The sequence below is a fragment of the Puma concolor genome, chromosome A2 (genome assembly GCF_028749965.1).
Source record: "Puma concolor isolate L17-30 chromosome A2, mPumCon1.1.hap2, whole genome shotgun sequence".
NCBI classification, from domain to species: domain Eukaryota; kingdom Metazoa; phylum Chordata; class Mammalia; order Carnivora; family Felidae; genus Puma; species Puma concolor.
The window spans coordinates 168,335,415-168,349,009 of NC_141668.1; the positions used below are offsets into that span (position 1 = coordinate 168,335,415).

The 13,595-nt window shown below is 57.8% G+C and overlaps 1 protein-coding gene across 2 annotated transcripts; it reads left to right on the forward strand.

Annotated features, from left to right (window-relative positions):
* The first annotated feature begins 8,595 nt into the window (after nucleotides 1-8,595).
* TINCR (TINCR ubiquitin domain containing) lies at nucleotides 8,596-11,491 on the forward strand. 2 transcript variants are annotated; one of them, XR_015248563.1, is made up of 3 exons: nucleotides 8,596-8,896; nucleotides 11,105-11,177; nucleotides 11,382-11,489. XR_015248563.1 is itself a non-coding variant. In XM_086699367.1 (2 exons), the coding sequence occupies exons 1-2, from the start codon at nucleotides 8,637-8,639 to the stop codon at nucleotides 11,383-11,385; spliced, it is 264 nt and encodes an 87-aa protein (XP_086555493.1). In that variant the 5' UTR covers nucleotides 8,596-8,636; the 3' UTR covers nucleotides 11,386-11,491. The 2 variants fall into 2 exon arrangements, 1 of the variants encoding a protein (XP_086555493.1); XM_086699367.1 differs by lacking the exon at nucleotides 11,105-11,177 and having other exon boundaries at nucleotides 11,382-11,491.
* Nucleotides 11,492-13,595: the final 2,104 nt, after the last annotated feature.

Sequence of the window (13,595 nt, forward strand, 5' to 3'; positions counted from 1 at the left end):
CCCGGGTCAGTCAGGCGGAGGGGGCGGGGGTTGGGGGATGCAGGGGGGCACAGGGTGGACAAGGACTTTACTGTGGTTTCGGCCAGCAGGAACAGTGAAGCCGTGTCAGCAGGCCCAGGACTGCTAGTCTGAGTAAGGCCAGAGGGCTCTGGGGTGTAGGGAATGGCCTAGTTGTGTGGTCCTGGGCCCTGGGGCGATAGGGCAGGGGGACATTGGCCCTGAGTGGGACAGCCTCCAGAGGACAGAGTTGGGGCTTGGGCTCTGTGATGTTTAGTTTGCATGTGAGAGGCAGTCCAGGGTGGGTCGGTGGGTCGTTTGCTATATCGGAATTAGCTGGCCCCCGGGAGGGGCTGTGCCTCCAGGGTGAGTAAGGCCCCCAATGTCAAAGCATCAAACAGCAGAAAATAAAGATACGGCCAATACACCTGGGCAATGGCAGACACACACTAAATGCTCATCAAGTCTCGGAGAGGAGGAAGAAAACTACACAATAATCTTGTATTTTCAAGTTTTCCCAATGCTTGACCCCTTGTTTGGCCTGTGGGGTCTCTCTCAAGGGCTGGTGGCAAGTTCCCCCAGTTTAGTGACTGATGGGGGCCCTCAAATCCTCACGTCTCAGTGGCGTCCTCAGGAAACAGCAGGTGGCAGTCTCCCCCAAGATCCAGAGGGGACACTGCAAACGCGTTCGGACGGATGCAGTAAAGAGGCTGCCGTTTCTGTGAAGGGACTCTAGCAAGAGTTACCTGGGGCGGAGGCAGATGCCAGCTTCCCGTGCAGGTTCCCAGGCCCCAACTCAGAACTGCTGGTCTGATTCAGGCCTTCCTTCCAGTCGCCCCTGGGATCCTGACCATTGAGAAGCGCCGTGGTTTCCAGGGTATCCAGACGGTGGCCCTTGCCGGGGAGGGTTGGGTGATGAGACCAAGCCAGGCCGGAAGGTCAGACTCAACAGCTCTGCCCCTCGCCAGCTGGGTGACCTCAAGCCAGTTACCCTGAACCCCTCTGACTTGTGTCAGTGTAACAGGGGCTGCGTGATTTCTGAGGACCCAAGGAGGCGGGGCATTTACACTGCTCAGTACTCCGCACACAGCAGGTGCTTCGCCTTTGATGGTCAAGAGTGGCCTTTGATTCTTCGAGAAGTGCTACACGTACACAAGGCCTTCCACCTCCTTGCCGGAAATACCTCCCCCTAAGGATTCAGTATGTCCTTCGGACTTGGGAGGGGATGCTGCTCAGTCTCCACTTCAACCCCGCCTGTCATCTCATGATGTGGCATTAGCCGTTTGCAAAACGAGAGGCCCGGGTCTGGCCTCCCGATGCCGCGCACGGCGGGGTTAAGTGCCAGACGCCTCTGGTGGCTTCTTGCGGCCCCACAGTCCTACCCACCTCACGGCAGCCAGCTGTGACGCTGCCTGGGCGTCCCACATACCCCGCCACGGAAACCTTGCGTTAGGCGCCTGCGGGAAGGCTCGTAAAAGGCACTGAAGCTTCCCCCGCCTAGATGCTGCTGGCCGCAGAGGACCAAATATTTACCGACTCGGCTGAAATGAAACCCAGCAGGGTAGATTTCACCAGTGGCCCAGAAAACCTCCCCTCACTCCCCATCCCGGGGAAACAGGGCGCAGAGCGGGAAGCAACCCACTCGGCCAGGGTCTCCCCAGCAAGGCAAGAAGAAACATCTGGGCTCGAAGGCACAGCCCTGAACCCTTCCCTCCTCTGTTTAGCAAACGCTTCCCGGACCCTTCCTGTGAGCTGGGCTCCGTGCCAGGGACACCGCCATGACCGTGACTGAGACAGACCTGCTTTCTGATGTTCAACAGATGGCTTCAAGCAGCGGGTGGGGTGAGGCCGGCTTCCTGGAGGAGGTGACCGGAAGGGCATCTGGGGAGGGAACAGAATGCGCAGAATCCCCCAGGGGGGGAAGGGTGTGGCACCTCAAAGGAACAGAGTGAAAAGCTTGGGGACCTTGGGGTCAGACTGGGCTCTGAGGCTTGGGCTGGCCAGGGAGCAGGCCCGTGGGCGATGGCGGGGGGGGGCGGGGTGTCCATGGTGGGTTTTCGGCAGTTGAGACCCCTGTCCTCCTCGCAGCGTTCAAGGGTGACCATCACTGTCTCTCTAGGCCCTTCCTGGCTTAGGGCGTTCAAATCCTCATCGTCCCCGTGCCCCTCCCCGGCCAGCCCCAAGGAAAGCGTGAGCCAAGGTGGGTTCCTGCACCAGGCTCTGGCGGAGGGCGTAGATGCGGTCCCCTCCCCGGAGACCAGAACGGAGGCTGTGGGAGCGGCGGGCTGGCAAAGCTGACGAGGTCGGTCACCCCACCCCACCTGGACTGAGTCATGCTGGCAGCCCATGGGTGACAGGAAGGGCCAAGATGCCATCGGAGGACCGGGGACAGGAGATGCTGCTGATGAGAGGGGTGGGTAGGGAGGGGTCGTTGGAGGCACTCAGGCTCCTCTGTGGAGGAGAGCTGGGGCTCCAGAGGCAGGGGGAGGCACGCGGGGAGGGGAGGAAGAAGGAGCAAAAGACAGAGACTTACAGAGAGGGGAGACAGAGGCTGAGCGAGACACAGAGAGAAAGGGACACAGACTCAGAGACAAAGGCCCCCCCCACGGGCCCAGAGACACCCACAGACCTGCAAAACTGGAGTTGAGGGGGTGCCGTGCCCCCTGCCCCCCATGCCCACCGGGTGGCGCCCAAGAGCCGCGCTCTGTGCCCTCAGCTGGCCTGCCTGCCCCGCCTGCTCCTTTCTCTCTGCCAGCGGCTCCTGCACTGGTCCCCCACCCCCACCCCAGTCCGCCCCCGTCCTAGCGGGTGGCTCTGGGCCCCAGGGTGAAGGCACAGAGGTGGGGGCTGAAGCCAGGGCTGGGATCCAGGCTGTCCAGATCCTCCCTAACCCGGCCAGGTCAGGCCAAGGCCCCGGCCTGCGTGTGTCTATCTTGGGGTGTGTGTTTGCATTGGTCTGGGGTACGTGTGCGTCTAAGTGTGTGTTTTCATGTGGGTGGGCGTGCGTGTATTTGTCTTGGGGTATGTACCTAGCAGGCCTCTTTGCCTCGAGGTGTGTGTATGTCCCAGGGGCTGTGGTGTCTGTGTTTGTCTTGGGGCGGCGGGGTTGGGGGGGGGGGGAGGTGACTATATGCAGCACATCTCCACGACACCGGAAACCTGCCACGACCACTTCTGTTTGAGTCACCCAGGGAATCCGAGTGCTGAACCTAGGGAGCATTTGCGGATGCTCCATGGGACCGCAGTCTCTCACAGGCCCCTAGAAGACACGCTTCCCAGAGAGCTAGGAACTCGTGTTCACACGCTGACTGAGTTCGATTTCGGTTCTACTAAACCTAAGCACTTACTCTGTGCCAGGCCCTTGCTGGGACACTGCTTTCATGCCGGGGGCTCAGTTTCCTCATCTGTAAAATGGGCCTAAACATTAGCACCTAACATAGAGCTTCGCTATGAAGCGACTGAGCTGAATGTTTGTAAAGCTCTTTGGACACAGTCTGGCCCAGCCTATGGACCAGTAGGCGTCAGAAATCATCCCACTTATTCCTTAGAATGACAAGCACATCCATTAAGCTGTGGGGTCAGTGGGAGGCCCTGAAAATCCTCCCTGCCACTCCTAGGGATTCACTGGTTGTCTTTTATTTATTTTTAAAATTTTGTTTTTAACGTTTATTTATTACTTTTGAGAGACAGACAGAGCATGAGCAGGGGAGGGGCAGGGAGAGAGGGAGACACAGATTCCGAAGCAGGCTCCTGGCTCTGAGCTGTCAGCACAGAGCCTGATGCAGGACTCGAACTCACGAACCCGCGAGATCGTGACCTGAAGTCGGACGTTTAACCGACTGAGCCACCCAGGCGCCCCCACTGGTTGTCTTAAAAGACCTAAATAGAGTGGATGCTCAGATATCTCTCCGCACCAAACTTCCTTTTTGGTGAAGTCTAGCTCAGTGGTTCTCAAACTCCAGTGCACACAAAAATGAGTAGTCTAGACCATGCTGGGTATATAAATCAGATCCAGGTGCTGTTAGTGGCACTGGGGACCCAACAGTGAGCAAAACACACAAAAATCCTTGCCCCAGGGGAGCTTCTGTTCAAGTGGGGGGGACATAATAAGTGAAGTCGATCTGTTACTCAACAGAAGTGAGTTATTATCGTTGGTTATTATCCATCAAAGGCTTTCAATACACTTAGCCCTCTTGCCTTCCAGAAAGATGGTACTAACTTACACTAGCAATGGACATGAGTACCCATTGCCTTGCATCCTCGAAAAGTCAAATATTATCAGGGATCAGATATCTTTCTCAAATATAAGAGTGGGAGAATTCTAGAAGATTAAACACTTTTGTATGTGAGCCTGTCTTTTATAATTTCCCGCCTACATCTTCTGGGCGTCCAAAGTAACATCCATGTTCTTTGCATGTGTCTCTCTATTCTTATTTGTTTCTGACAGCTCTTTATATATGAAGGATGCCACAAGAGAGCTAGACTAGAATAACACAACTTACCAGCAGAGACCGTCGTGAGCCCTCATTTGCCAGACCTCCTAGCGATGAAATTTTATTGGGGGGGGGGGCAGAGGTCCAAGAAGTGGTAGCTATGGAGGGCACCCTGACCTGAGGCAAGGCCTTTCCTAGCTAAGGATCAATGTATCCATCTTCTGAGATGCACTCAGCACTGTCAGGGTGTTTTCTAATGCATAGAATAGATCATGCCATTCCCTTGCTTCCAACCCTCCCATGGCTCCCCACTGCCCTTAGAAGAAAATCCAAACTCCGTCCCATGCCCTTCACAAAGCCATTCCTACCCCCACACCACATTCTCCCTTTGCCTCCCAGCTAGAGAGGCGCCTGAGCCCTCTCGTTAGCTCACTCCTGCCGCGTTCCAGGGGCTCTGCCCCTGCCTTCTGATGTGGCGCTGAGAACGTGATTTTTTTCCCTGGGGGGCAGGGGGGGACCTTAGCAAAAAAGCTGCCCCTTGGAACTCACTTTCTTGGTCGTAAAATGAAGAACCAAAGTGAGTACTATCACTGGTCCAGTGAGAGCCAACGCGCCCTTCAGGGGTCGGACAAGGAGTGAACGGGACCTTTTAGGGACGGTAGAGAACGCAGCCACAGAGCGCCCACGGCTGCCACTTGGTCTAGGGACACCAATGGAGCTCCGACTGCTTACGTGGAAACTCTCACTCCCCAGATCTTTTTTCAGAAGCATTACGCACACGCCAACCAGATTCAGCCTCTGGGCTTCCAGTGTGAGAGACCCCCGATGCAAGGGGATAAAACCAGGTGAGAAATCTCTTCCACATCACAAGAGCATCTGGGATTCCAGAATTCTGTGATGCCAGGTTCAGTGGCCACCGCTCCCCGATTCTGGAACGTTCGGGGGGATGTATTCTGCGGGTCTAGAACGCCAGGCATTCCAAGATTCTGGGAGTCCGCAATTTCAGCGGTCCCACGACTCTGAGCTTCCCAGGGATTCTCTGAGCTTGTCACTGTCCGCCTGGGTCTCCTATAATCGCCCGTGACAGATAATACAGTGTTTTGAGGCAGAAACCATGATCCCTTTAATCCGGCGGCCCAGGCAGAGGGCTACTGCCCACAGCCACCTGACTTTCCTAACGGCTTAATGAGAAAGTCAGAATTAATTGGAACTGGCACCCAACCCTCACAGGGCCCGGCGTGGCTGGCTTGGCCTCCGTATGCTCCCAGCGTCCCTGGGCCTCGCTCTGACCTGTTTGAGACACCAGCGGGTGCGATGGGAGAGCCTGAAGCTTAGCCTGACAAGGGAGGTGGCCGGGGCCGGGGTGCCGGTCGAGCCGGCCCGTCCACCTGCCCTAGAAAGAGGGCGCACCAGCCTGGGTGCTCACTGTCCCATTTCTGCTCTGTGGGCCTTAGTTTCTCTCCTTTGACCTATGGGCTCGGCCTCACAGTTTGCTGCGGGTTACTCGTAAATGGCTCAGCGCTTGTGCGATACTCTGCCCTCGGGCCCATGGACAGACTACCAGAAGGGACATACGGCTGGTTCGTCGTTTCAGTAGCTGTCACTAGAGAGATTATGCCATTTCGCACTGCGAACCCCAAGGCGTGAGCCTGCCCTTCTCCCAAAGCTGGGCCCAGCAACATGGTCAACGATCAAACTTCTTCATCTCTAGCAACTCGATAGATTTCGTTTTTTTTTTTTTAAAGGGTATTTCGTGGTAGTTTCATTTTACATTTCGTTTACTGTGAGTGAAAAGAAGCTCCGTTCATATGCTTAGAAGACATGCATATTTCCTTTCCAAAGACTGTCTTTTGCTGCTTTTTCTATTGGGTTGTTGGCCCTTACTTATTGATTTCTGGGAGCTTTTTACATATTAAGGAAATCAGCTTTTCATCTAGCATGTCTTGGAAAGGTTTTCCTAACTTCGTCTATTGACCTAGGATGTGTGATGTGTGCACACACGTGCACACGCAGGAATTTTATATTTGTATGCCATCAATTACTAATCTTTTAATTAAAGGCTTCAGGCTTAATGTCATGCTTCAACACACTGGGATTGTTATTATTTTGAACTCCCATGTTCTCTTCTAGTAGTCTTATAGCCTCTGTCTTTTTTTTTTTTTTTGCAGGGAGGAGGCACATTCAGGGGATGGGGACCCACCTGAAATTTATTTTGCTTTTAGTCGCTTTTAAAATCTGCATCTGAAATCCGATGAGTGTGTAACACACTGGGTAGCAAGTGCACAGTGGCGTGATTCATGAAGTTAGGTGGCCAGCGAGCACTTGGCTAGGGTTCTGGTTCTGCCATTTTTCACTGTGTATCCTCAGAGAAGTCACTCAGCCTCTCTGGGCCTCAGTTTACTCACCTGTAAAATGGGAGATGATCGCACCAGGTGACAATTAAGAGAAGCTTTTTTTTTTCTTTCTTTCTTTCTTTTTAAATCCTATACCTGGAACCCCATCGTCACTGAGCAGGTGACTTTTCTGTTTGCTGTTTTTGTTTTCATCTGCTTTTCTTGGAGGAGTCAAATCGCACTTCTCTGTGACTACTCCCTCAGCATAGCCAATTAGTGAGCGACTGTGCTTCAGGAATATTCTAAGTACTTCACCCCCAGCAATTTATCCTCATAGCAATTCCCACTGGATAGATGGGGACCTCCAGGACCAGGGAGGGTACGTCCCTTCCTCAGGAACTTCCAAGAGGCAGGGTCAGGATTGGAGCCCACACTCTGTCTTGTGCTGGCCTCAGCCTCTCTCCCTCCCTCCCTCCCTCCTCCTCCTCCCTCCCTTTCTCCTGCTGGAGCACTGGTGGAGCCAGTGCTGGAGCCACTGCTGGAGCAGGACTTCCCAGGGAGCCCAGGGAAACTGGCTTCTAAGTACAGACTTAGAGTCATTGAGGTCAAGCCAGAATCCTGGATACCAGAACCGGTCAGTTCTGTCCTGGCAGGTATGACAGTGGGTAGGGGCAGGCAGCAATCGGGGAAGGCTTTTGGGAAGAGGGCGCTTGGATCAGTGTGACTGCAGAGGCCAGCTGGGCCTGAGAAAGGATTGCAAGGTGGGGGGGGGGGGGCAGAGAGAACAAGCAAGGAATTGGGGGTAGGCGACCCCTGCTCACAGCCTCTTGTGGTTGATACTGGCCGTAAGTCTTGACTCCCGTTTCTCCCCACTAGGCACACATCGAACTAATAGTTGGTGACCGCGGGCAGGTGCCTCCTTAGTGGGAGCGTTGAACTCCTACTCATCTGCCAAAGCCCAAGCTCCGATGCCCACCCATCTGGGAAGCCATCCCCACCTCCTCGCCTTTCCCAGCCTGGGAGCTCCTCCTTCTCAAGCCCTGAGTGCACAGGGCCGGGAGTGTCTGTGTCCTGCTCTGTGTCCCCACCTCCCCAACCGGGAGACCTCCGAGGGCAGGACCCTAGGTTGAGACTTCTCTGCTGCCCAGCACTGCCCAGACCAGCCCACACCCAGACTAGGTGCTTGTTGTATGTGTCTCGAAGGAAATAAGGGAATAAATGGGTAACAAGCGTAAACTCCAGCCACTTCCTTCCAATGCCCACAGCCTTCCAGGGGTCCCATCTCCCTGGGAGTAAAGGCCCAAGTCTTCCTCCCCTCCCCCCTCGCCTGTCTTTTTAACCTCCCTCCCTCCTGCCCCCGCCCCGCCACCGCTCCAGCCAGAGGCCTCCTCCGCACCGTTCCTCCAGGACCGGTCGGGACCCTGCCCCGGGGCCTTTGCACTGGCCGCTCCCTCCTCCGCCCGCGGGAGGACCCTTCCCAGGGCCGGCGCGCCCCCCTCGTCCTTCGCGGCTCGGTCCGGACGCCGCCTGCTCAGAGACGCCTCCCTTGACCCTCGCCTCGGTCTAAGATGGCCCGCCAGGCTTCCCTCTTGCTCCCATCCCTCCCCTCGGGCCGACGCCTCGCGTGTGTCCAGACTCATCTGCGTGACGCGCTCCTTTCGGGGCGCCCTTGGCGCGCAGGTGTCCGGGGCGCGTCTCCGCCGGAGCGAGGGGGCGGCGGCGAGGGGCCCCGGCCGGGCGCCGCCGCCGCCGCCGCCGCCGCCGCGTCCCGCCCTCCGGGGCCCCCGCCCGCTCGCCGGGCGTGCCTGGACGGGCGGGCGGGCGCGGGGGCGGGCGGGCGGCCGGGCCGGGGCCGGAGCGCCGGGCGCGCGCCATGGAGGGGCTGCGGCGGGGCCTGTCGCGCTGGAAGCGCTACCACATCAAGGTGCACCTGGCGGACGAGGCGCTGCTGCTGCCGCTCACGGTGCGGCCGCGGGACACGCTCAGCGACCTGCGCGCGCAGCTCGTGGGCCAGGGCGTGTGCTCCTGGAAGCGCACCTTCTACTACAACGCGCGGCGGCTGGACGACCACCAGACGGTGCGCGACGTGCGCCTGCAGGACGGCTCCGTGCTGCTGCTCGTCAGCGACCCCAGGTGGCGGGGCGGGGGTCCCGGGGCGGGGGGAGGCGGGAGGACCGGGGGCGGGGGTCCCGGGTGGGGCGCGGGGCGGGGCTGCGAGGAGGCGGGAGGGCCACGGGCTGGGGTCCCCGGTGGGGAGCGGGGGCTGGGGTCCCCGGGCCGGGAGGCGGGCGCAGGGCCTCTCCAGGGCCTGAGCGCCGGCTACCGTGGGAAGCAGCTGCCAGGGGGCGGGAGGCCGGCACGCAGGGGCCTGGCCCCCCTTCGCGGTGCCTCTTCCCTGGCCCTGCCCCCTCTCTCTGACCTGCCCTGTCTTCCTTGCCGTCCCTCCGCCCCAGTCTCCTTCCTCTCTCGGTGGCGCTGGCCCTGTGCGTTTCACTTCCGGTCACTCTTCCGGTCTCCGTCCCTCTGTCCGTGGCCGTCTCTGCTGCTTGTGCCTGTGTGACCCTCTTGTCTCTCTGCGTCTTTCTGCCTTCCCTGCCATCCCCCACAGTCCTGCCCACACGCTTCTTGCCAGCACTCTGACCCGGCCATCTGAGTTTTCCAAAAGGGTGCCCAAAGGGGTGTCTCTGCCCAAGGAGGGGTCTGCGCAGAAGGGCATCTGGGACAGGCACGCACATGGAGAGGCCTGGGGCGGCTCCGGGAGATGGTGAAGGCTGCCGTGTGGCAAGAGGGACGAGGAGGTGGTAGACGTGGGCAGGGGTTGGTCCCAGGGCAGAGGCGGGCTTGGAAGCGTGGGCAGGGGATGGACTGAAGCCAGATGTGTAACCGTGGTTTACGGAGGTCACACTTGCCGGGTTTGGCCCTTGAGGTTTGATCTGCAAGCCTGGGGTGATGCTTTGAGAGCGGGAGCCTCAGAAGCCGGTCCTGGAGGCTCCAGGTTTTGGGGACAGCCGCCTTCCCCAGGTCCTCTGGAAGGAGGGTCTGGGGGGGGGGTGTGATTCGAGAGTGGAGGGATGGGGGCTGTCATTTTACATGTTTATTTTATGTATTTTGAGGGGGGTGGTGAGCTGCAGAGGGAGAGGGAGGGAGAGAATCTCCGGGCGGATAGCGTGGAGCCCAAAGCAGGGTTTGAACTCATGAGCCGTGAGATCACGACCTGAGCCAAAATCAAGAGTCAGAGGGTTAACTGACTGGGCCACCCAGGTGCCCCAAGGATTGTTTTTATTTTATTTTATGTTATTTTATGTTATTTTATTTTTTTATTTTTTATTTTATTTTATTTTATTATTATTTTATTTTATTTTTTAAGTGTATTTATTTTTGAGACAGAGAGAAAGAGAAAGTGCAGATGGGGGAGGGGCAGAGAGCGAGGGAAAGAGAGAATCCCAAGCAGGCTCCACACTCTCAGTGCAGAGCTCCGTGTGGGGCTCAAACCCATGAACTGTGAGACCATGACCTGAGCTGAAGTCTGGTGCCTAACCAACGGAGCCACCCAGGTGCCCCCTGTGGGTTGTCATTTTAAACAGGGTTGTAGGGACAGCTTCACTGAGGAGGTGACAGTTTGAGTAAAGTCTTGATGGAGGTGAGGGAGGGAATCAAGTGGATATGCAGGCAAAGAAAAGTTTGGGCAGAGGGCACAGTTCGTGCAAAGGCTCCGGGGCAGGACCAGGCTTGGTGTGTTGGAGGAACAGCGAGGAGGCCTATGTGACTGAAGCAGAGTGAGCGAGGGGGAGAGAGGGAGGAGGGGTGGCCATGGAGGGGTGGAGGCAGATCATGGAGGACCTTGGGGGACCTCATGGAGGACTTGGGTTTTTACCGTGAGGGAGATGGGAACCCTGGAGGGCGGTGGGCAGAGGAAAGGAGGCTCTACTCAGGCGCCCTCTGGTGTCCACTGCAGGGAGGACAGACTGGGTGGGGGGGGGGGTTGAGGGCAGAAACCTGGGGACCAGGGCAGAGGTCCAGGAAAGCAGTGGTGGAGACTGAACTACGAGAGAGCCAACTCACTGTTTTTCCAACACTCTAGGCAGGGTCCTGCCTCCGGGCCTTTGCACTGGCTGTTCCATCTGCCTGGAATGCTTTCCACCTGCCCTCCTCCCTTACTCAGTGCTTTCAGGCCTTAGTTCGGGTATCGTCACAGTTCAGTCTTCCCTGATGACCCGGTTTAAAATTGCATCCCGCTGATAGGGCCCACCCCCCACCCCTGCTCTGTCTGTCTCCCTAGCACTTATCAGCAGCTGACGTCTTTACGTTGCATCAGTTTTTTCACCTCATCTCCTCCCCCAGGCTGTAAACTCGATGAACACTCTATTGTCCCTCCTGCTCTCTGCCGTGTTCCCAGTTCAGTGCCCGGCACATAGTAGGTCCTCAACAAATATTTGTTCAGGGGCTGCTTAGCACATCTTCCCGGAGCCCTGGCAGTGCCTGGAAGTGGGGGGGAGGTGAGTCCTGGGCGGGTGCTTGAAGATGCGTTGGCGGGACGTTGAGCAGATCACGGCCGTGAGTGCCAAGATGAGGGCTGCATTTGGCCTGCCACATGTGTCTTCCTGTCCCCGTCTTTCAGGTAGTTGGCGGAGGTGGAGGCATGACCAAGGGGACTGGAGGTGACGGCTGAGGGAGCAGGCTGGGGCAGGAGCCCCGACTTCACTCTGGGTAAATCTCCAGTACTGTTTCTTTTTTTTAAAAAAAGATTGATTTGCTTTTTTATTTATTTAAGTTTGCTTATTTATTTTGAGAGAGACAGGATGAGGGGCAGAGAAAGAGGGAGAGAGAGAATCCCAAGCAGGCTCCACGCTGTCAGCACGGAGCCGGATGCGGGGCTCGAACTCACAAAACCGTGAGATCGTGACCTGAGCCAAACCAAGAGTCAGCCGCTTAACTGACCGAGCCGCCCAGGCGTCCAAAAGATTTTTTTTTTCTTAAGTAACCTCTACACCCCATGTGGGACTCAAACTCACAACTCTGAGATTAAGAGTCGCTGTACCAACTAAGCCAGCCAGATGCCTCTGTCCCTAGTACAGAAAGGACACTGTAGAGTGTAGAGACCACAGATGTGGAAACTGAGGCCCAGAGAGAAGAGACTCACTTCTGTTGACTATCACCCCATGGCACACCCTCATGATTTTTGCCCCCTGGGTAAGGACGTGGGCCTTACTCTCTCACTTACCGGTAGACCAACATCTGTTGCCCCTAGCTAGCAGGAATGATGTTGCCCCGACTTGCTGTGTGACCTCGGCCAAAGCACTCCACGCTGGGCTTCTTAGGAGGCAAGAGTGGGGTCTGTCTGGTCGAGAGGGTCGGTGGAATTGCACTTTGCCTGCAATTCCCGAGACGGTCACCAGGGGGCTCCAAACAGCCAGGCTCCTGCCATCCCTGTGTCCCCGCCTCCCGGTAGGCACCGGGGCCAGCGGGAAGAAGGAGATGGCTACATGCATCACCCGCCAAGTCGAGGAATGTTAGAGAAAGGGAAGAAGGAAAACTGGCCAGACAGCTGGTGTTTCACCTTTCCACGGGCCTGGATTGAAATTGTTCGTTCCCTCCGTGCTGCTGTTGCAAGTTCCGGGCTGTGACGTCCCGGCCTGACCAGCTGATGCCTGCTGCCCCAGACACACCTGATCACACCCAGGGGGAGCCCCGTCCCTGACGCCCACCTGGGATGTTGCTACTCCAGCCCAGGCAGCGGGGAGGAGCCTCCTGTGTGACCCCGAGGCCATGGCTCCCCGCTGGGGGCCTCCAGTGTGCAGTCTGCAGTGGGACCCCCGGTGCCATCTTGGAAGGCTCCCGTGTGCAGCCAGAGGGTATGATCCGAAGAGACGCACAGAGGGGAGAGGCGAGGCGCGCGAGGACGTCATCCCTTCACCTTGGACGTTCTCTCGGCCACACCTTTGCCCAAGCTGTGCCCCCTGCCTGAAGCACCTTTCTTGCTCCTCTCGGCCACTCCAGCTCACCTGAGATTGCAGCCTCCTCCGGGACGTCTTCTCGGATTCCCTTCTCACCAGTCAGTGAGCACTTTGTCCTCCTTGGGGCCCACCCCAAGCCCCCTGTACTGCGAACAGCCTTTGCGTGGGGGCCCGAGGGTGCAGCCAGTTACTGGCGAAATCTCAAATGGCTACAGGTGGAGACTGGGGGGACCCCAGCCCTCTCACCCCCGCAATGGTGCCCACTCCCTCGGCGGTGTCCTCCTTCCCCTGAATCCCACTGCCTTGTCCCTTACACGGGGTCTCCCCGTTGGGTCTGAAGGGGCCTGGTTGAATGGGTGGGGTTGGGGGGTGCTGGGCCGCGTAGAGCCATGAGGCACAGGCGGTGATCACGGGGGCATTCCAGGCGACGTGGTGTGGGAACTCTGGGGACAGGACCCTCTGGATAGAAGGCTGGGCCCCAGCTGGACAGGAAGGGAGGGGGCTCTTGGGGGCCACCCAGCTCCACTCCTCGGCCCCCACTGCGTGCCCCAGGCGGTGCCCCATCCTCGGCCGGCCTCGACTTGACACGGACCACCGCGTGGTGGCGGCTGGGATTATGGCCCGTTTTACAGATGGGGTGTCTGAGGTCATCCTTCTCGGGGCGGCTGCCCCAGCAGCCCCTGAACGGAGGGGTCCCAGCCCAGGCGGAGGTCCCTGATGGAGGAAGGGGAGGGTTTCCTGCTTCTTGACTGAAGGTGGGGGCGGCGGCGGGGGGGGGGGGGGGGGGGGGGGAGGGAGCGTTTCAGGCTGTTTTGACATTTAACAAACACTATGCAAATCACATGCAAATCACCACCCATTTCTTAAGCCTCGACAGC